Consider the following 23,531-nt stretch of genomic DNA (forward strand, 5'->3'; position numbering starts at 1 on the left):
TGAGTTCTTCTCTTCAGAGAATGCATTCTTTACTTTAATGGTTAAGCAGATGTACAATGTACGTTTGATGGGCTATAAATCAGGCTTCATTAGTCCAAACTGAATTGGTTTTGCATCTGAATAGTTATGCCATATACCTCAATACATGAAAATCTCTTGTCAATGCACATGCTTCTCCGATGCTGCTCTGCCTCCCAGCCTAGAACCTTCTGAAATGACTGGCTTTTTTTTTTTTTTTTCAATTTAAAGGTGGGATGGGGGTGGGAGGTGGAAACCTTCATCCACATTGGAAACCAGAGAGTGTCATGGGCCACCCACACGATACAAACATTGAAGATGATCTGCTGCTGGAGTCCCCTTGGGCTGGAGAGAAGGAATCACCAGGGTGTATGCATAGCTCCCCTTCCAGGGAAGAGCCTGGTGTTCCGCAAGGTGAGCGTGCAGATCCTGGCTGGATGTGGGCAGCCATTGGGCTTTGAACATTCACAGTGGGCTTCACATGCTGCATTTTTCTACTCTTTGCAACACCTATGCCAGGTGGCAAGATCCCACTTTCTTTATCGATGAGGAGAGCGAGGTTCCAGGAGGTATGAGAACTCATGCCAGGTCATACAGCCAATAAGCGAGAGGGCTGAGATTTGAGTCCTGATCAGTGTCCCCTGATGTCCATGCTACCTTTTCAAATAGTGCTCAAACCTCTGAGTTTTATCGGGTGTAGCTGCCTAAATTAAGGGATGCACTGCTAGCTGAGTGATTTGAACAAACAACTTGACTTTTAACATCTCTGTTTCTTGTCTCATTTATAAGACTGGGATGATAATAGTACCTACAAGGCAGAGTGGTAGAAGGATTAATGAGTTAAATGAGTTAATCACATACACTGCTTAGAACAGGGCCTGGACATAGCATGTGCTCAATAATATTTACTTTGAGCTACTGGACCTCATGGAAAATAGGGGCAGCTGTCCACTGGTGCTGTGGATTCTCCACCAGAGGCAGGAAAGAAACCGCAAGACTCCACGTGTTGTCACTGGGCCACTCTTGCCAAGACCCTCCCATTCCAAGCAGCTTTGAGGAGAAACAGAGGGGCCTGGCTTTCCCTTGCCAGAATTAATCTAAAACAGGGGAACTTGTCCCCTCTGAGAGCTTAAATTCGAATGGCTAGCACATGAAAGGTCTTTACAAATACTCTTCTTGTGATAGCTCCTTACAATAATGGCCCCAAAGAGTCATGCTTCCCTGTGTCCAACCCTTTGCCATGTGACTTTGCCCTTCCTCCCATCAAGACATGGAGTCTATTTTCCCAACCCTGAATTTTGGCTGGCCTATAACTTGCTGTGGCCAACAGAATGCAGCAGAAGTCACATTGTGCAATTTCTGGGGTGAGGCCTTAAGAGACTTTGCAGCCAAATGGGTAAAATGACCACTTCTATGTCATGTTCATTTTACTACAATAAAAAAAGGCGGGGAGGAGGGCTACTAAATTCCAGCTGGGGAATGCTGTCCACCACAAGTTCTGAGTCTGACGCCTGCCCTCTCTGTGTTAAAAGGGAGTCCAGCTCTGCTGGGGAGGTGGTGCCAGCACCCACCTGAGACTTTCTTCTGGAGGTCCTCAGAAGGATTGAAAGATACTTGGAAGGAGAATGACTTTCTCACTGTGTGACTCTAGGTCATTTAATTTTGTGTCTCAGTTCTGCCCAAAGACATCGTAGGAACCACCAGTAGTAGGGGCACTCACTGGGGAGCTCTCAGCTGGGAGGAAAGTGAACATGTTCCAGGACACACAGGATGACTCAGGGTCAGGCCCTCACTGGGTAGGCCTGTTAAGAAGGCAGGAACCACAGGAGGGCTGGGACTGTCCAGTACCCAATGTGAAGCAATATTGAGCAGAGTGGACAGATGCCAGAGCTCTGCTGTGTAAGTCAGTTTCCCCTCCATCCCTACCCCTGACTCCTGCACTATCAGAGGAGACCACCCCTTACACTAAAGCCCACTGACACCCTGTCAGGCCCCCATCACTGACTCTGGGCCTTGGGGAGGGGCACAATGGTTTGTAGTAGGTTGGAGCACATCACCAGAGGACATAGCACGTAGGAGCAGAAAGTTAGGAGAGTGAGCATGTGGTATCTTTCCTGATGTCTGGTGTAGGCACTCTAAATATAATTGTTGGGAGCAAGTAAACTAAATACATATGAAAAAGATAAAAGTTTTTTAGTGAACTTTTTAATAATAATTATGTGTTATGGTATATGTACTTCAAAGAGCTTCAAAATCTTTGATAACTGAAAACCTTAGAGCTTTGCTAAATTAAGTTAAATGATTAAAATTTATTTAGTATCTAGGTCATTTCCACATAAGGTGAAATATTAGAATTAATTACTAAACATAGATTTATCTACCTTTGGCTTCTTATTTCAGAGAAATGAGTTACACAGTGATGAGGGAACTCATTTCACTGGACAAATGCTTGTTCTTCTTTTTCAGAGAAAAAGCTGTTGGGTTTATTAATAAATATGTTTTGTGCCACACTGAGAAATTTTCTATGAGAAAGCACATGTTTCTAGACAGTTTATATACAAGGAAAATAAGATGTTGTTTTCAGTGAAGAGGTATAGGAATGGAAATATTTTTGTTTGTTTTGTTAGGAAAGATAAACTTGTCCTAAAGTACTAGGAAGGAAAGAAGGTATGGGACAAATTCTGAATGCAAAAAGAAAGTAATAGAAGGTTTGTGGAAGAAAAACCCTGAAGAAAGAGTTTTGTGCATGGTAGAGTTGGCTAAGATTGAAATGAATTTCATTAGGTGCATAAGTTTAAATATCAAAAGTAAGCTGGTACAAAAATTAGCATTTGGTTTTCTTTCTCTTAAAATGATAATTTTCTAGGACTTTTAGTCTGCTGCAGATAAAGAGACTATGAAAATTTTTTTCCTCACCCTTGATTTCATCTTCAGAGACATTCATAGCAAGAACTCTGACATTCACTCCAGAATGTAGGTTTCTTTTTTGTTGTTGTTGCTGCTGAGGAATACTGGCCCTGGGCTAACATCTGTGCAAATCTTCCACTACTTTATATGGGACGCCGCCACAGCATGGCTTGATAAGCGGTGCATAAGTCCACGCCTGGGATCCGAACCTGTGAACCTCAGGCCCCCCAAGTGGAGCACATGAACTTAACCACTACACCACTGGGCCGGCCCCCTCAGAATTCAGGTTTCTGGTGAACTTCAGATCCTAAAACTGAACTAGATAGAAAATTACAGACCTCTAACAGAGAAACTGATGGCTTCATAAAACTGCTAACAAAAGAACAAGTGAGGGGATTTTTAGAACTGACTAGATACTGTAGGAATTGGGTGCCTAACTTTTCACTCACTGCTCAGCCTTCCTATATATTACTTAAGTCTAGCCTGTCTGATTTCATTGAATGGGCACCAGAAGGAGGAAAGGCTGTAAACACCTTAAAGTCCACCTTGGCTCAGGTACCAACTTTAGGACACCCTAATTTCAACTTGCCATTTTTTCTGTTTATACATGATGATAAAGGAAATGCTCTAGGTGTATTAACTCAAGAACATGGTGATCAACATTAACCTATAGGATATTACAGTCAAAACTTAGACTCAGTAGCAAAAGGACTTCTGCCTTGTATGAGGGCTATTTCAGCAACAGCTCTCTTGCATAAGGCCACTGAAGAAATGGTGATGGGGTCCCTTTTAACTATCTATGTCCCACACTCAGTTGAATCTCTTGTAAATTCTCATCACATTCAGCATTACTCTGTAAGCCAATTAGCCTCTTATTGAAGTTCTGTTGCTTTCTGTACCTAATATTACCTTAGCCCAATGTAATAATCTTAACCCTGCAACTTTGCTTCCAGCACCACAGGAAAAAGATGACTATGACTGCATTTTAATAACAGAGTACCTTCTTGCTCCTAGGAATGACCTACGAGAAACTCCTATTGATAATGCTGATCTAGTTTGGTTTACAGATGTATCTTACTTGAAGGATGAGCAAGGACATTACCAGGCTGGATATGAAATAAAGTCCTCGGTGGACATAATTGAGAGTTCTTATTTACCAAAGATAAAGTCAGCACAGCAAGCTGAATTAACTTCTAAAGACCAGGTGGTAATATTTACACTGACAGCCACTATGCTTTTAGGGTAGCACACAGCTTTGGAATGCTATAGAAACATTAGGGGGTTTTAACCTCTTCAGGGCAGCCTATAAAAAATGGAAAACAGATTGCAAAATTATTAAATGCTATACTACTAACAAAACAATTGGCAATTATTAAAATACTGGGGCATTCCAAATCTGACACTTTGGAAGCTAAAGGAAATCAACTTGCTGATGCAGCTGCTAAGAAGGCAGCTTTAAAAACAACCTGTTCAGCCTTGAGAATGCCCGCTGCTCTCTGTTAACCCTGCTAACTGTCAAAGATTTCCTTCTGCAGGCTCAAGAAATTGCCACAGAAGAAGAGAAACAGAGATGGCCACAAAAAGGGGAAATTGTTGACCCCACCCCACAAACATAGTTTGGGTCCAGTAAAAAAGCCATAGTGCTTATTGGAGCACAATTGCCACTGCTCCAGCATATACGTGAATTAACCCACTGGGCACCTGAAAGATGATTTTGTGGGGAAAACAATACATTTGGAAACTTCCTCCCACAGTGGTTCATAAAGTCTATGCTCATTGTACTCTATGTCTTAAATGTAGTACTGGGAAACTGCTTCAAGGGTCACAAAGTCACTTTCTCCTTCCTAAGGAACCCTTTACAGTTTGGCAGTTGGACATTGTTCAAATGTCACCATCTCAAGGATATAAATGTATCTTAATAATGATTTGTATGTTTTCACATTGGGTTGAGGCTTTCCTTACAGAGGAGCAATGGCTTTAAGAGTAGGTAAATTGTTACTAGAAAGAATAATTCCTGTTTGAGGAATTCCCATCGAGTTACACAGTGACCAGGGAACTCATTTAACTGCACAAATACTGAAATCTATTTGTGACATTTGGCCAATAATGCAGCACTTTCACTGTGCTCATCATCCCCACACCTCAGGATTGAAGGAAAGAACTAAAGGCACTATCAAAACTCAATTGGCAAAACTTTCAGAAGGATTTAATCTCTCATGACCAAAAGCTCTTCCATTGGTGCTCCTCAATCTTAGATCTACACCCTTTGGTAAACATCAGCTGTCTCTTTTGAAATAACAGGACAGCCTATGCAATTAGATGAAGGAATGTATGAACCAACTTAGCTCAAAGGAGATATCTTGCATTATTGTCAGGGTCTTATTAAGACACTAAAAAGAAATTAAAAATCAGTATCAGATTCTTTTCGGAGTGAGCTCCCAGGAGACAAAGACCTTACAGATCATGGTCTACAATACAGAGATGCTGTTTATTGGAAGGACAGCAACAAACCAAATTAAAGACTCTGAAGCCTTGTTGGAAAGGACCATACCAGGTGCTCTTAACCAATCCATGCCCTGTGATATTAAAAGGCATAAATTCATGGATTCACATATCTCATTTTAAAAAGGCCCCTCCTCCTGAGTGAATTTCAACTCCTGTTACTGACACTCGGCTTTGACTGACTAACACAAGTACCACCAAACCAGGAAGGGAAGAAGCCAACATCTGTTGTAGACAGCTGTCTCAAGATCCCGGACCAGGCCTGTATTTCCAACCTTATATCTCCTCATTTAAACCCTTGTAATGCTTAAGCTGTATACCCATTTACAAAATCTTTTAATTAACTACCAGAATGTCATTTAAGGTTTTTCTGATGCTATGGCTGTTTATTCAATCCACATCTGAATGGCAGGGACTTCTTACAATGGGCTCATCCCTTTGCTTCACATAATAATCAGTCCAGTTGCCAGAAATGCGGCCAACTTCCCCTTTCTACTACATCTAGGTTACCTTGGTGGGTTTCTCTCTTCCAAAGTACAGATTGGAAACTTCTAAAACAATTTATTATGATAGAGAGGTCTAGTCCCAATGTTCATAGTTCATCTGATGTTACTAATTATGATCCTGAAACCTGGCCAATAGCCAATACTATTAATGGTACAGTACATTGGTACAGTACAGTACATGGTTATTGCTTTTCTGTTGCTCAAACTATTCAACTATCCCAACAACTTGCCACTAAACAAAAGAAATTGGATTCTGCAACAGAACTATGGCAGGTTTCACACAAATCTGGGATGGATTTGTTTGGCTCCCTCCTAGTTATGGGTCTTTAAGTACATCAGTACCTTTATGCTGGGAACAGAAAAACCATTCCAAACAAGACTTACCTAACTGTACCTGAAACATGGGTGGGATACCCCTGAAGTCAGGTCAAAATACTATCGTTCTTAAAGGAAGTGATTGGTTTGGAACAGACATCCCAAAAGCTAAGCATTTACTGGGTGGCACCCAATGGAACTCAGTGGTTATGTGGAACAAGTCTTTGGCCTTGGCTGCTGCCTAGATATCTAAAATGCACCTTGGGCTTCTCTTGGATCCAAGAAAGGATCCATCCTAAGTTAACAACTGCTGCCAATCTTCCTCTCCTTAAGGTCAGATGGACTCGTTCATGGTTCCATCGGTATGACCACCTAGCGGCTATATATGTTCTCTTCATAGGATTAGAAGATGTCATGTCACATATAGAAGCCCGGATTAAATTAACTCAACAGGCCCTTAACCATAGCCAAACAGGGATAGCTTTATTGAATCCTGAGGTGTCCTTAATGAGAAAGGCTGTCCTTCAAAATAGAATGGCCTTAGAGATTCTAACTGCATCCCAAAGTGGTACACATGCTCTAATTCAAACCGAATGTTGTGTTTTTATACCTGATGAATATTCCAATGTATCGTCTCTGTTAACACATGAAAAAGCAAGTGAGTGCCCTGAGCAGTCCCTCACCAAGTCTCGATTTGTTTATTTGGCTCCCTTTTGGTATTGGTTCCCTTCTGTGATCCAGATTACAATTCTTATATTTGTTACTTCTTGGAATTCCTGTATTAATCATAATATTCAAGCTAATTACAGTTTACTCAATGTTGTAAGACTAATATACAAGCTAGAGTAATGATCGCTCAACAACTGGAAATGATCGATCATTCTTATAATTCTGAATGAGCTTCTTTTTCTCATAAGGATTATGCTTAAGACTTATTCTTCTGAACTGAACACTTTATTATCATTACTACTATATCTGCTCCATAGTTATTAACTGTTATAAGTGATGCTTACAAAATCTTGTTGAAGCGCATGTACAACATTTGTGCGATAATCCAAAATTATTGACTTACGGAATGCTTCCTCCATCAGCGTTTACCTCTATGGTAAATAAAACTCACCAAGCTCTATTTCCCCCGCAACGTGGATAACTGGGTAAATCAATAAAACAAAATGCCAGCTCTGAGGGACATGTTGGACCCAGGGCAGGCAGCAACCACCCTGCCACCAAGGGACAACAACTTGATCATCAATACCTTCTATCAAAAGACCATTGGTCTTTTGGGGAAAAATGATGTAAATAATAAGAATAATAAGAAGTTTTCACAAATTGAGATATATGGGGAAGCCATTCTGGTTTGAATCTGATTTGGCCTAAAACCTGTTTTTCCCAGAGCAACCTGATTTATGGCCCACCAGACACGCATAGTACATCTGCTTCCAACATTTTCTCAAAGCAAAGAGTGCAGTCTTTCAAGATAGGGATGAATGTCTCCCTTTCTCTGACATCGATACCAGTACTTCTTTGAAGATAAGCTTGTCTTCCCAGAGAACCAAGGTCAAGTTGACCTGCTGGGTATGTGCTAAACTGAGGCAAAACACCTCTTTGTGACTTTGGGGAAAAAATTGTATTCCCGTCGTTCTTCATGTATGTTCTTTGTTCTGAAACAATATATAACCATGCTGTAAACCACACTTCCCCTCAGTGCTTTCTTCCCTGGGGAAGAGAACGCTTCTGGGCTAGTCCTCACATTAGGCAATAAATATCACTCTATCTTTCTTATCTATAGATTGGTCATTGATTATTTGCATCGACACTTCTTCACAGACCTGCCTACAGCACCTGCCAGCACCGCCCCCAGCCCCCAACATATCCCAGGGTAGTTCCTCCCTCCTGTGTCAAAATCAGGAACCATCTACTCCTGCAGAGGCCATGGACCTGCTTGAGTGCAATAGCATGTAAAGATCCAATTTCAGGGCACAGAGGTAACTAGGGAACTTTAGATGAGAAACAACGGGTCAAAGACAGAGCCATTGTCTGCCAAATGCTCCCTCTGCCTACTGCTTTCTGAGACAATCAGGAAGCTTAGATTAGAGGTAGGACAAAGGGACTCCCACCAGGACCTCAAACTGCCCTACTTAATCTTTAACTGAACCCACCTTCACTCAGGCCCTGGGGAAAGAGATTTCCATTGCTTCTGTTTAGCACTTCTTCAAAAGATAAAAATAGTCTATCAAGAAAGAAAAAAAAATCCAGCAGCCAGATGTCATATTAAAATTCATTAGGGAAAACATGGCAAAGGTTACAGTCATAAAAAAACTCCTTTCTCCAAGTCTTCACAACTGGGGACCAGCTCCACAGGCTGGCACAGAAACAGAAAACAGACTAGACAAAATGGTGAGGGATCTTCCTTTGTCAAAATTGACTTTAGTGGCGCCATTTCAAAATAGGGTTGGAGCTGCCTTTCCAGAGAAACAGCCTCGCTGTCATGAACCTTGGACTGGGCCAAACGTCTGGACTGAGGAAAAATTGCACTTGACGAGAGATTCTCACATATTGAGGTATATGGGGTAACTAGGTCAGTGGAACCTAGTGGGGGAATTCTTAAGAAAGAGAAACCTAGTGGGAATTTCCTAGGCCAGGGGAGCCTAGGGGGAAATTTTGGAGCGAATGGGGCAGGCTAATCTTTTTAATTTGGCTTACAATTGGAAAGAACTGTGTTTATAAAGTCTGAACAAGCTGCTTGATAGAGAAATGAGAGTCTGAACTTGTTCAGCTCCAAAGAGAAGGGACATTAGCTCCTCCCAGCTGAAAGGTGTTCTCAGGTGACTGAGAACCTAGTGGGAGTGTCTGAGGTTAATCCTCGAGACGTGCAGTGGTCCCATAGGGAACTCCACTATCATTCACATTAATTAATTAAAGGCTCGTTCAGGGAAAAAGCGCCTATGAGGGTTGGTCACCCACACGCTCCAAACCCCCACGGCGGTCTTAGACTGCCGGCAGGAGAAACCGAGGCACATAAGAGAGTGTTTACAACCTTTCTTTAGGGCATAACACTCACAAGCAGCACACTTCTGACCCCCTACACTGTCCTTAGATGTTGTTCAGACTTTATAGCAAAACAAAACTAAAAGAAAAGCGGGAAATAGAGCTTCTAAAAGCCCGACCAATTCCCAAATGGCCAGCCTCCCCTCTGAACTCTGGAGACTTGCACAAGTGCTTAACAAAAGGGGCATAAAACGGAAAGAAAGAAAAAAAAATGGGAAAAGACGTTTTTGCAGATGCAAACTGCTAACATTTTTCAAACAGAGGCTATAAAATCTTTGTTGCATCTGTCTGTTGTTTATGTGTGTCTATATGTAGGTTATATGTGTGTGATATTTTACCTCCGAGTGGTAAGGCTAAAATTAAGAGCTCTGTTTAACTGACTTAAAGTAAACATTTACAAAAATTATTTCTAAATGCAACTAACCCAAATGTCTTTCAAGTTAACATGATATGAAATAATCTTTGGTAAATGAAAGCTTGTGTAAGTTTGCTGGTTTGATTAAAATAGGCATGTCCTTAGTTATCAGCATTGGATATGATGCAGACCTGTAGCCTTTGTTCTACATTTATTGGTCAAATAAGCTGATGCTATATTTATTACAAAACTGGTGAACAAAAATAATAACTTAAAGTGATGGCTAATTTTGTCTAATGTCTCATGAAGTCTTGTAGGCAATCTAAAGAATTATTGGGAACAAGTAACTAAATAGATGTGAAAAAGATAAGTGTTGAGTGAACTTTTTAACAATAATTATGTGTTGTGGTGTATGTACTTGAAATAGCTTCCAAAATCTCTTTGGTAATATGAAACTTTGAAGTTTTGCTACGTTAATTTATTTTTTTTCAAGTAAATCTTTTTTTTTTTAATTTTTTGTTTATTGCAGTAACATTGGTTTATAACATTGTATAAATTTCAGGTGTACGTCATTATACTTCTATTTCTGCATAGATTACATCATGTTCACCACCCAAATACTAATTACAATCCATCACCACACACATGTGCTGAATTATCCCTTTAGCCCTCCTCCCTCCCCCCTTACTAGGTTAATTTAAATGATAAAAATTCATTAAACATCTAGATCATCTCTAAATAAGATAAAATATTAGACATTAATTATTAAATATAAGTTTATCTACTCTTGACTTCTTTTTTTTTTTTTTCCCCCAAAGCCCCAGTAGATAGTTGTATGTCATAGTTGCACATCCTTCTAGTTGCTTAGTTGCTGTATGTGGGACGCGGCCTCAGCATGGCTGGAGAAGCGGTGCGTCGGTGCGAGCCCGGGATCCGAACCCGGGCCGCCAGCATCGGAGCACACGCACTTAACTGCTAAGCCACAGGGCCGGACCCTTGACTTCTTATTAAAGAAAAACTAAAAGGTGTTTAGGTCTATTAGTAAACAAGTCTTGTATTTTATTAGAAGATTGTACTATGAAGTAATATGTTTTTAGAAATTATAAAATGTATTTGTAAATTTTCCAAGCCACAAAATGCTAATGTAAAAGACAGCTTATAATTGCTTACTTAGTTTTTACTTCAAAATTAATGTTTCTAAGGGTTAAAATTGTAATATGTGATTAAGGTTACCAGAAATTAATAAGGAAAATATGTTTGCATTCAGGCAAAGTAAGATATGTTTTTAGTAAAGAAGGTATAAAGAATGGAAATGTTTTTGTTTGTTTTGTTAAGAAAGATAAATTTGTCCCAAAGCAGTTGGAGGGAAAAAAAAAAGAAAGAAAGGCATGGGACAAATTCTGAATGTAAAAAAAAGGTTATAGAAGGTTTGTGAAAGTGAAATTCTGGGAAAAAAAAGAGTTTTGTACGTGGTCAAATTGGCTAAGATTGAAATGAATCTAATTAAGTAAATAAGTTCTAATGTCAAAAGTAAGCTGGTGCAAAATTAGAATTTGGTTTTTTTCTCTCTGAAATGGATAATTTTCTTGAACTTGATAAAGAGGTTATAAAAGGTTTTTCTTTACCTTCCAGTAAGTCTACCTAAAAGATAAAAAAATTATATTAAGATAATTTCCTATGTTCAAAAAGACTGAGGTCTCTCTATTAAGGTTTTGTTTTTGTTTTTGTTTTTTTGACTGTTTTAATGCTCTGTTTGCCCTTGACTGTTTCTGTTGTCACTTTGTTTGAATGGATAACTAAGCATTGTTTCACTGTGACAAGATCAGCAACCCCTTGATCTTGTCTGACTAAATGTTTTTAAACCTTTTGATATTTTTGACAAGCTCCCCAAAATTCATATCCTAAATAAAGTCTTTCTTTTGACTTTTTCCTTTGAGAATTTTCAAAGGGCCCTGGGACTTCTCAAAGAAATTTATTCTCTCTTGCTATAAAAAGGGAGATACTCAACTAATTAGGCTTGTTTGGTATGCTAAATTGCATGGGAAGCATTGTCAAGTAAATGATAAACCTTCTTAGGTTATATTGCATAGGTAAACATTATTCACTATTTTAACCCTGCTACCTTGTTTCCAACATCACAAGAGGAAAGACCACAACTGCATTCTATTTAATTTGGTTTACAGATGGGTCTTACTTAAATGATAAGCAAGACATTATCAAGCTGGATATGCCATCCAGTCTGGAGAATGCCTGCTACTTTGTATTAACTCTGCTAACCCAGTAAAAGATTTCCTTCTATAGGCTCAAGAAATATCCACAGAAGAAGAGAAACAGACATGGCAATCAAAAGGGGGAATTTTTGAGACCCCTCAGAGATGTGGTTTGGACCCAATAAGAAACCCATAGTACCTATTGGAGCACAGTTGCCACTGCTCCAGGATATACACCAAATAACCCATTGGGTACCTGAAAAGATGATTTTATGGGGAAAACAATACTTTTGGAAACTTTCTCCTACAGTGGCCCATAAAGCCTACACTCGTTGTGTTACATACCCAAAATATAATCTAGGGAAACTATTTCTTGAGTCACAAGGCTACTTTCCCTTTCCTAAGGGACTCTTTGAGGTATGGCAATTGGACTTTGTCCAAATGTCATCATCGTAAGGATATAAATATATCTTATAATGATCTGTGTGTTTTCATATTGGGTTGAGGCCTTTCCTTGCAGAACAGCAATGGCTTTAGACAAATTATTATTGGAGAGAATAATTTCTGTTTGGGGAATTCCTACTGAGTTATATAGTGACTGGGGAACTCATTTCACCAGACAAATAATTAAATCTATTTGTAATATTTGGCCAATAATGCAGCATTTCCACTTCGCTTACCATCCCCAATACTCAGGATTGATGTAAAGAACTAATGACACAATCAAAACTCAATTGGCAAAGCTTTCAGTGGCATTTAATCTCTCACGGCCAAAAGATCTTCCGCTAGTGCTCCTTAATCTTAGATATACACCCTTTGGTAAACATCAGCTGTCTCCTTCCGAGATAATAACTGGACAATTAGACAAAGAAATGTATGAACCAACTTTGCTTAAAGGAAATATCTTAATTATAGTCAAGGTCTTATTGAGGCACTTAAAAAAATAAAAATTATGAGAGATTGATAGCCGATTCTTTTCACAGAGAGCTCCCAGACCTTAAGGATCATGGACTATAGGCTGGAGAATTTCTTCATCAGAAGAGGCATCAAATAAAAGACTCTTTGCAGCCCTGTTGAAAAGGACCATACCAGGTACTTTTAACCAATTCATGCGCTGCAGAATCAAAAGGCATAGACTCATGGATTCACATTTCTTCTTTTAAAAAGAGGCTTTTCCACCTGAGTGGGTTTCAGTTCCTATTTCTGACACCTGACTTCAACTGACCAATGCAAATATCTCCAAACCAGGATGAGAAGAAGACGGCATCTGCTGTAGACAGCTGTCCCAAGACTCCGGACCAGGCCTGTATTCCCAACCTTAAATCTCCTCATTTAAACCTTTGTTATGCTTAAACTGTATGCCTATTTTATAATTGTTCCATTTAAGGTTTTCAGAATACTATCATACTTAAAAAAAAGTGATTGATTTGGAACAGACTGGTCTTGAAGGCCAGGCATTTGTCAGGTGGCTCCTAATGGAACTCAGTGGTTATGTGGAACAAACTGGCCTTGGCTACTGCCTGGATGGCTAAAACACCGCACCCTGAGCTTCCCGTGGATGCAGGGAAGGATTCACTGGCTAACATCTGTTGCCAATCTTTCTCTCTTTAAGGCCAGATGGGCTCATTCAGTGTTCCACTGGTATGACCACCAAGCAGCTAGCTATATTTGTTCCTTCTTTGGGGCTAGAGGATGTCATATCCCATACAGAAGCCCTTAATAATTGCCAAGCTGGAATTAGTCTTTTCAAATACTAAAATGTCTTTAATGAGGAAGGCTATCCTTCAAAATAGAGTGGCCTTAGATATTCTTACAGCATCACAAGGTGGTACATATATATCATTCAAACGGAATGATGTGTTTTTATACCTGATGAGTCTTCCAATGTGTCATCTCTGAACGCCCTGAACAATCCTCTACCTGATCTTGATTTGTTTAGCTGGCTCCCTTCTGGTATTGGCTTCCATTTGAGACCCAATTGCAATTCCTATTTCTATTACTCCTTGGAAATTCTTGTATTGGTCATAATATTCAAATTAATTACTGTTTTCTTTACTCAGTGTTATAAGACTGGCATGCAGAATAGAGTAATGATTGCTCAGCAATGTGAGATGGTCGATTGATCTTACAACCCTGGGCGAATCTCCTTTTCTTATTAAGGCTATGCCTAAAAATTTATTTTTCAGCTAATCATTTCGAGTAATGTATTCCCTGTTCTATAATTGTTATAAACAATGTAACTATAGGAAGTCATGTAAAAGCACATGTGCAATGTTTGCACAATTATCTAAAAATAATTGACAAATTACATAACCTATGAAACACTTCCCCTGTTAATATATACCTCTATGCTTGTCCACTATATCTGACTATTTCCCCCCAACATGGAGAACTGGGCAAATCAATGAAATAAAAGCCTAGCACTAAGGAATGATGGACCCAGAGCAGGCAGCAACCACCCTGGCACCGAGTGACAATATTTTGATCAGCAATGCTTTCTATTGAAAGATTATTGATCAAAAGGGGAAAATGACAAGAGATTCTCATATATTTAGGTACATGGGGTAACTATTCGGGTTCAAAACTGATTTGGCTTAAACTAAAATGCCTGACTTATGGCCTACCAAACATACATTGTACAGCTTCTTAACCGTTAAAGTAAAGAGTAAGTAAAGAGTGAAGGCTGAGTGTCCTGAGAGCAGAGGAGGGGCCCTGTTACAGATGGGGACGTGCAGGACAACATGGAGGCCGACAGAAGCCCAGGGAAGCAACGTTGGCAAAGCAGGTTTCACTCCAGACCATGGCACCTGAGCGCAGATACCAGCCAGCTCCTCCGCACAAACCCGAGACAGTACTAAACCAGTAAACAGCCATTAAAGATTAGGTAGCTAGTAACTAAAGTTCTTTTTCTTTTTTCAACTACTGATTACAGGTTTTAGTTGTTCACTTGCCCATTGTTAACTGTGCTGCTTAGGCAATATGTTCTCTGACTTCCGCTAGGTTCCTAGAGATAACATCTCCCTGGCGCCTTGATCACCATGGTAATGGGTGTTTGAACTATTTTTCAGGAATTAGGACCCCCTTGTCCAGTTCAGGCCAGTTGAGACCCCACTAACCCATCAACTGGGCTCACACAGATGCCTGATAAGTGACCTTTTGACGTCAAGAGGCTAAAAACTCCACCCTTAGATAATGTTAACGCCACTATTTGTGAACATGCATTCTATGAAGAGGTATGAACTCTGACTAGGCTTGCGCAGATCGTCAATTACCTCACCTCTCCTCATCTCCAATCATCTCCACATTTCAGACCACCTTGCTCTCTACCCCATAAATAGCCCTGAGTCCCCATTTTTGAGGAAGCAGATTGGAGACTCATTCTCCCGCTTCCTGGCTTGGCTGCCTTGTGACTAAATCTTCTCTTTGCTGCAATCTCATCCTCTTGGTGATTGGCTTTCTGGGCGATGGGCAAAAACGAACCTGAGTTGGTAACAGTACTTCTGACTTTTGGAGATCATCTGTGAGCACAGGCCAATCAACCTCTTTAAACTTCAGTGTCCTCAGCTGGAAATGGAGAGAATTCCTGTGGCATGGGGCTCTTGAAAGGACAGGATGGGATAGTGCAGGTCGAGTAAATTTGAGAAGCCCTATGCAAATGCTGGTCCCCGTGGTTCCCTCTTGCACGTTTCCTAGAGATCTTGGGCGGGTCTGAAGTACGGAAGAGAGAGCACGCTGGGAGGAGGGAGCTTTACTAGGTAGGTGGATTAGAGGATCACCCCTCACTCCAGCTATCCCCTGTGCCTCAGGGCTTCTGCTCACCTGGTGGGCTCCTGACCCTCGCCCCTCCCTCCTTCTCTCCTGGGATGACCCCTTGGAGCCCAGGCAAGGTCTAGGCCTCTTGAGAATGACCGTGGAATGGTTAAAAGTCATGAAGCCACTGTGTACAGAGTGCTCAGGCTCCAGAAATCTTATGAAGAAATCTGGTGGTGAGGGAGAGAGGAAAGAAGGGAGGAAGGGAGGGGCTCTTCACCTTGCTTAGAGGAGGAGGAGACTGAACAGAGCACAGCTGAAGAGAGGGAGCAGCAGGAGGGCAGAGTCTGATCAGGTAGGGCAGCCAGGATGGAAACACCAACTGCTCGCCCTTGGTCTTGCTGGGCCTGGATATATGCATGGAGGATATGGGGGGGTGGGGGGAGGTGGAGACCTGCTAGGGGCAGCGGGTAGGCCAGTTAAGGGGTGTAGCGGTTAAGTAGATGATCTCAATGAAAAGCGGTTCTCAGGTCTGGGGCAGTGTCCATCCATAGGGGACCAGTTACATAAACTATAGACTATGTATACCGTGTGCTATTGTGCAGCTATTAGAAAGACTAAATTAGATCTACATGTGATATATTGATAAATAAGTTTCAGGAAAAAATACGATATACATGACGTCATATCTAATATGTCATATATATCGTATATGTGATGTAGTTGTTTAATGAAACAACCACAAACCCAAAGCCACGTTTATATGCAGCAGAGAGAGAAGGGGAATTAAAATTTCCAAGTTTAACACTGCTTATCTCAGGACAGGAATTAGAAGAAGGTACATGTGTGTGGGAGGGTGGGGAAGTGAAGGTTATTAACATTTTTCCTGTCATTTCAGTAATGTTTGACATTTCAATGGACCTGAATGATTATTCTAATATAAAAACATCTAGTAAAGGGGCCGGCCCCATGGCTTAGTGGTTAAGTGCACACGCTCCGCTACTGGTGGCCCGGGGTTCGGATCCCGGGCGCGCACCGACGCACTGCTTCTCCGGCCATGCTGAGGCCGCGTCCCACATACAGCAACTAGAAGGATGTGCAACTATGACATACAGCTATCTACTGGGTCCTTGGGGTGGGGAGGGGAAGGAGGAGGATTGGCGATAGATGTTAGCTCAGAGCTGGTCTTCCTCAGCAAAAGGAGGAGGATTAGTATGGATGTTAGCTCAGGGCTGATCTTCCTCACAAAAAAAAAAAAAAATCTAGTAAAGTAGAAAATTTTGAGGATTCCAGGTATTGGAGTCAGATAAGTCTGGGTTTGAATCCTGCCTCTGCTACTTGTGACCTTGGGCAAGTGATACGACCTCTCTGGGCCTGTCTCTTCAATTATAAAGTGGGTTAATAATAGCACCTATCTCCTGGAGTTATTATGAAGATTACATCTGATATCTGTCTTATGATCAGCACAATGTCCAGAATTGTCTCAATACTTGCTTGCTATTTTTATTACCAAACAATATAATTTTAGTGTTGGCCAACTACAATAGACCCAAAAACGTAAGAGTGGCTCAAATCCAGTAGTTTTCTTTTTGCTCAGGCGTCAGTCCCAGGCAGGTATGGCAGGTTGGCAGGGCAGCCTCCTCCACAGTCATTCTGACACCCAGACTGACGAGCGGCTGCCATCCTCAACAGGTGGCTTCCCAAGCCGCCCTGGGAGGGTCTCCACCCTGGCCACCCAAAGGGGAAAGAGGACAGACATGCTTGTGGGAGGCTTTTAGGGGCTGGACACCCACTTTCCATTGGGTAAGACTCAGTCCCATGCTCTCACCTGACTGCAAGGGAGGCTGGGAAACAGGTCTACCTGTTTCCAAGAACACAAGCGAGAAAACACATGGGCTTTGGCAGGAGTTGGCAGTCTCTGCCAGCTGCCAGTTACTGCTATCAATCTCACGCACTCCCACAGCTTCAGATATGCTGCTAATTGTCAAGTCCACCAGCCCAGCCCGGTCTCCCGGGCTCCATTCCCTGCATCCCTCTGCCCACATAGATGTCACCTGGATGCTCCCTAAGCATGACCCCTCCCCTGCTCCTTGTCCATAGGCACACCTTCTCAGTGAATGACTCCATCACCCACAAAGGCAGACGTCTGGGGAACTATCCTGGATGCTCACCTCTCCCTCACAGCCACTCAAAGCTCTGCTCATCATCCTTTCTGCTTCTACTTTTGCCCTGACCCAATCCATCCTATATCTAAAACATAAATCTGATTATGGTCCTCCCAGGGCTGCCTTGTTAAAGCCTAAACTCCTTGGCTTGGCACCTACAGGATCCTCTCCAGATTCATTTCACTTCCTAGGTTCCATTTTACAACAGCTGAAATCCACATGGTTTCTCAAGCACACCATGTGTTCCCAGACCTCTGAGCTTTTGCATATGCTGTTCCTGCAGGGTAGAATGCCCTCCTCTTACTCATATGCACCATATTACTCACCCTTCAAGTCACTTCCAAGGCCACCTCCTCCTTGAAGCCTGCCAGGCAGACTGAGGGATCCCTTCTTTGGACTACTCACTGGCTCACGGCTGAAGGCAAGTGACACTACCTTTTCTTCTGTGTCCTAACACTTAGCATCATCTTTTGAACACAGCAGGTGCTCAACAAATGTCCGATGGGTAAGTTCCCTGACTTCTGATGAGGGAGGTCCTGGAGTCAAAGCCATAACCGGAGTTCTGGACTAGCGACTCACCAGCTACGTGATCTTGGGTGAATACCTGAACCTCTCCGTGCCTCAGTTTCCTCAACTGAAGCATCACAACAATTCCTACCTCATGGGGTTGTTGTGGATTAGATTAGGGTGAGATATAGAAAGCACCTCCCTGGCTCAGAGTAGGGACCCACAAATGTTGGTTCCCCTTCTCCTCTATCTGTTCTGCTTACCCCAACCTTCAAAGTACCTCTCTCTATATAACTGGCAAGGAGAGGCTCCTAGAAAAAAGATTTAGATAAACGACCATCCCACCTCCCCCTAAGGCTTCCAGAAGGCAAAGGCTCCTCCAGGTCTCGGTCTGCTCACAGGCTCTGTTACCGGTGGGGGGTGGATGACCCTCCTCTGTGCATCATGGGCCTTTGATGCTGTTCCTTCTCCATTCCTCTATTTAAAAATACCTGCCTTAGAGGTCCACGAGTAACTTCTTTCTTTGGAAAGAGCTCCTTAACCCACAGAAAGGGTCCAAACATCCCCGATCCCTCCATTCCTGTCCTCCCATGTCATCCATCCAAGCGGCCCCCCAAATTCATCTGGATCTGACCCAAGCAGACACGAGCCCCGGGACACCTTGGTACAACTTTACTCGCAAACTCCAGCCACCCAGGCTTGGCTCGGCACAAAGGGTGTGTTCTTGCCAGGGGCAAAAAAACCCGGATATAGCACATTCGTTAATACTAACCATTTTAATTTAAATTAATAGCATTTCTGGAAGACAAATGCAGTTGATAGAAAATATAAAAACTTTTACTGTACAAATTTTACATCACATTCAAAAACAGCAAGTGTGTGCCTCGTGGCCGCAGAAGACGCTGGGTTTGCACACACTGATGAAATCCTAACATTGCAGCATCGCACGAGCTCCCTAATTGGCTTCACATTTATGTCTCTGCCCGCCCCCCAAATCAATACAGACCACCACCACAGGCATACAGGGCTCGCCCTCCCCCTCTGATCACAAGAAATGCCACGGGAGGGCAAAGGGATTCCAGGGCCCAGCACCCATCTTTGATTTGGTGACATGGAGAGGTCAACTTTGCAAAACGTTGCTCACGACTAACCAGGACGTTGCTAGGACTTGAGACCTTGAGTTGGATGGAGACCCAGGAGGCTGTGGCTCGGGTGGCCCCAGGCAGCAGGGACATAGACTTTGAGCTTTGGAGGTGAGGCTGGGAACTAGAGGGCCCTGAAGGGCCAAGGCTTGGGCTCCACTCTCAGGCCCCAGTGGGTAGTCCCCAGAGCTCTCACCAAGGAGGCCCTCCCAGCTTCTCCATCCCCTTCACAGTTGGCGTGAGGGCTGAATTCACAGTATCTGCCGTCCCTCATGTGTTTCTAGAGCAGACGGGGAGAGCACACGGCAGGCAAGCATGTTCTAACCTCAATTCACAGTCACTTAGAGAGAGGGAGAAGGGGACCAGGTGGGGGGCTTCCCTCGGGTGTTTCTCTTAAATGACAGGCAGTGCAGAGGCTCAGGGCGAGAGTCGGGAGGGTGTCCCCCAGTCCTTCAGCTCCATCCTTGGGGTTCCTGGCAGACATCAGGTCTCTCCCATTAGAACGTCAGTTCCTTAAGGGTGGGGACTGCGACTGCTCCTGTCCCCAGGACACCATAGGTGTTTGATGAAAGCTTCTGGAATTGACCAGTGGGTGACACTCATGAGAAAAAACAAAACCCAGGTGACTTTCCGTGGGCTGTGAGTTGGGGCCAGGGAGGAGTTGAGCCTGACTTGCTTGGCTGTCGTCCAACCCCTGGGTTCGCCCGCATGTCCATAGGTTCAGAGGGGAAAGGTGAGGGGCCCCGAGATGCACAAGGTGCGACCTCTGGGAAGGCGCGGGCATGTGGGAAGGAGCCTGACTTAGCCAGAGGTGACGGTCACACACCATGTGGCTTTGGGTCTGGGAGATCCGTAGAGGGCTTGGGGGGAGGCCAAGGGGATGATGGGGCAAAACGGTCCCAGAGAGGAGAAAAAATCCGGCTAGTTTACAGCCCCTGCTGTCCCCCTACGCCCTGAATGCAAAGGGTTAAGGTGCTGACAGGCAGCAGGAGGCCTGGGTCCCTTGCACTGCAAGCTCTCTCCAAGTAGGAGTCTGCCAAGGGGCCCCTGGCCCGGAGACCAGAAGGCAGTCTCACAGCTTCCAGGCAGAGCGGCCCGTTTTATATGATGTTTTGGCCAGACTCCAGGGAAGGCTCTGAAGATTGGGGACTTTGCTAGGTGGGTCGAACTGAAAGGGGTGGGAAGGCCACATGCCTCCCCATCTTAGCTCAGAGCGTGGACACAGGTTCTGGGTCTGAATCCAACCATATCTCCACTTGCATCACCCTTTGTCATTTCTGGTTTTGCAGCCTAACATGACATAACGTCCACTGAAGGGCTTCTTTGCCATTTGGAACTTTTTAGGTGACAGCTTCTAATGAAGATAGATAGGCAGGATGCAACACTCTCACATCACGGGCTTTCCTGGTCTGGCCCCTCCTGGTACAAATGTACACAAGTAGGAGGCCTGACTCGAGGCTTGGGGAGGCTCTGAAGATCGGGGGGCTTACTAGCTGGGTCTAAATGAAAGGGGTGCGGGGCCCCTGCCTCCCATCTCAGCTAACAGCTCTGAACATGGACAGTAGTGGAGTCAGGAGTGGGCTAAGGGGTTTCAACAGGACGGAGGAGTGGAAGAGGTGGGCAGTTCCAGAACGTTGGCATGACTGATGATGGGTTTCTCCAGTGCCAGGTCATCCTGTGGCCGGGAGGGTGGGCTCAGGGACCAGCTGTGCCTGCTGCTTCTCCCTCCCCCCACCTCCCTTGTTCTCACCAACCAAGCATTCATAGTATACGCAGCTGCTGGGATAGGCCCTTAGCTCTGGGGTCAAATGTCAGTCAGGGACTGGGATGTGTTTAAAAAGCCAAGGCCCTGAGTCCCATCTCCTTGGTGTCTTCCTGGGGGCTTCACAAAAGAAACATCTCTACAGGTAGCGGAAACCCTGGCTAGGAACCACTGGGTCAGTCCGGACGCTATTTTGGATTTCATCCGTCTCTACTTTTGTAGCAGGTATGGGCTGGATTACAGGGGTCAGAGGTGAACTCAAGCACGAACTCCTGACCCTCATAATCCAGCTCTGTTCCCAGCCAGGGTTTCCTCTGCAAGAGGAGGAAAGGACAGTGTCCTTTGACAGGACAAGGGGAGAACTCTACAGAGGGAAATTCCCCACTAATGGGGTTTAGGGCCAGACGCTGGGTCAAACCTTGTAGCACCCCCATCCTCCCCGAGAGCAGCCAGTCATGATGCTTTTCTTCCTTCAGGCCCAGTGTGGGCTCCTCACTGCCTACAGGGTCCTCCAGAAGGGACGGCCACTTCTGCCATCCCGGCCGACGGCGCCAGTGCGCCTCAGCGCAGACTGTTTTTATTATTACCTATTGTAAAACATCGAGTTCACGCCACAGAAACATACATGTAAACATTTGCTGCCTGTCAGGACAGGGCTGGTTGTTGGTGATGTCACTTTAAGAAACAGCAGGTACAGCTCCACCTCCGGGACCCATTCAGTCTGGAAGAGTCTGAATCGAGGACTCCTGCTCCCGGTTTGCAGCACTTAGGAGGGGGTGGCTGACGTTTCGAAGAGTGTTGGCTTTTTTTTTTTCTTTTTTGTCGTAGTGGTTTTTGGATGTTTTAGAAACACATTTAAGAAAGAACGAAATCGGCAGATCTGGCTACATCTTTGGATTACTGGACTCCAGGACGCCCAAGCCAAACCTTTCAAACCGGGGTACAACTTTGCTGCTGTTAATGCTGCAAAGAGGAACAAAAACAAGGGTTATAGCCCTGCTGGTCTTGATCAGAATTAGGGTAACGTTAGCTAAGGAGTAGGCCAGGTCCAGCAGCTCAGCAGAGGACCCGGCCCCACCAAGAAGTGAGAATGATTGCACAGCTGACAGCCTGGGCAGAGCTGCTGCTGGTCATACTTAGACAGGAGGGGCCTAAAGCTTAGTGTGGCCAAGGCTTAGCTGCCCCCCCACCGCAGGGCAGTGGCTTGCTCATCTCAGAATCCCCAGCACCCCAGAATGCCCAGTAACTACTGTGGGCTCATCTAACCTGCTTTCTCATTTACAGCCCAGTTAAGGTCTTGCTCCAAGTGGAATTGGGAGAGAAGAGAAACCTGCCCCCAGTACCAAGAGTGACATCACAGGCTCCTTTTAGAAATGGTCCCCAAATGTTGGGGTCCATCAGAGCATTCTGGAAGCAGGCTGAAATGCAGATTCCCAGAGCCTGCCTCCAGAGACCCAGACTCAATTCTTGGGGGCCCCAGGAATCTGCATTTGGTAAGCAGTGTGGTGACTTTGCATGTGGCCTGTCAGCTACACTCTTGATGAACTCTGACTTGGGGTCTGGTACTTTCTGTCTGCACTGGGCAGCTCTAAAGGGAGTAATCTGCGGGGGGAGGGGGCTGACACTTTGTTTTCATCAGTGAAGTCGTCTGGAGACAGGCCGCCCTCTGCTTTAGGACAACTTTCCTGAGCGTGCCGCTGAGGACACAGCCCTTCCAAGCTGGTGTCTTTCATGGCAACAGGACTTTTGGTGTCCACCCCCCCAACCCTCCAGAGGGAACTGGCCCTGGGCAGCTCTGAAATCATTCCACTCCTTGTGGGACAAGATCCCCGCGAGTTAACAGCCAAGCAGCCCTCCCCCATACTGTGGACACAGCCAGCAGGAGGCCGGTGTGCTCAGGGGGGATATACCTCACTGAGGTGTTAGTAGGGAGACAGGACTACCCAAACAGAAATGATACCACCCCACAGGAGGAGAGCTAGAGAGAATGAAGTCACGCCCAGGGAGGCGGTTCTGGGGGAGGTCCATTAGAGGGATCCTCCCTGGAGAGCAGTTACAGGCACACGCAGGCCGTGGAGAGGGGAGGGGCCATTTTAAAAACAAAGCAAAAGAAGTCTCAGGAGAGAAGACTGGAGCGGCAGAGATGGCGTCCCCTGGGTTAGTGCCCGCATCTCAGTTTGCATCTGAGCAGAAGTCACGGTGCCATTTGTTGATTAGGAGGAAGAAAGCCCCAGGGGCATGCAAGGCAGCCAGGCCTACAACCTACAGGGGGGAAGAGAAGAGGGGAGAGCAGTCAGAACCTGAGACCAAAGGGGAGCGGCAGAGGCCTGGCCAGGGCAGAGAG

General features: G+C 44.2%; 1 protein-coding gene across 1 annotated transcript in view; it reads right to left on the minus strand.

Moving 5' to 3' along the window:
- Window positions 1–18,940: 18,940 nt before the first annotated feature.
- Window positions 18,941–23,531, minus strand: part of KSR1 (kinase suppressor of ras 1) — a 149,282-nt gene continuing 144,691 nt past the window's right edge. Inside the window, exon 21 of the mRNA XM_058560305.1 lies at window positions 18,941–22,150. Within this exon, the coding sequence (XP_058416288.1) occupies window positions 22,072–22,150 (79 nt within the window). The 3' untranslated portion in view covers window positions 18,941–22,071. The remainder of the gene's footprint in view (window positions 22,151–23,531) is intronic.

Source organism: Diceros bicornis, chromosome 18 (assembly GCF_020826845.1).
Source record: "Diceros bicornis minor isolate mBicDic1 chromosome 18, mDicBic1.mat.cur, whole genome shotgun sequence".
In the NCBI taxonomy this organism is placed as follows: domain Eukaryota; kingdom Metazoa; phylum Chordata; class Mammalia; order Perissodactyla; family Rhinocerotidae; genus Diceros; species Diceros bicornis.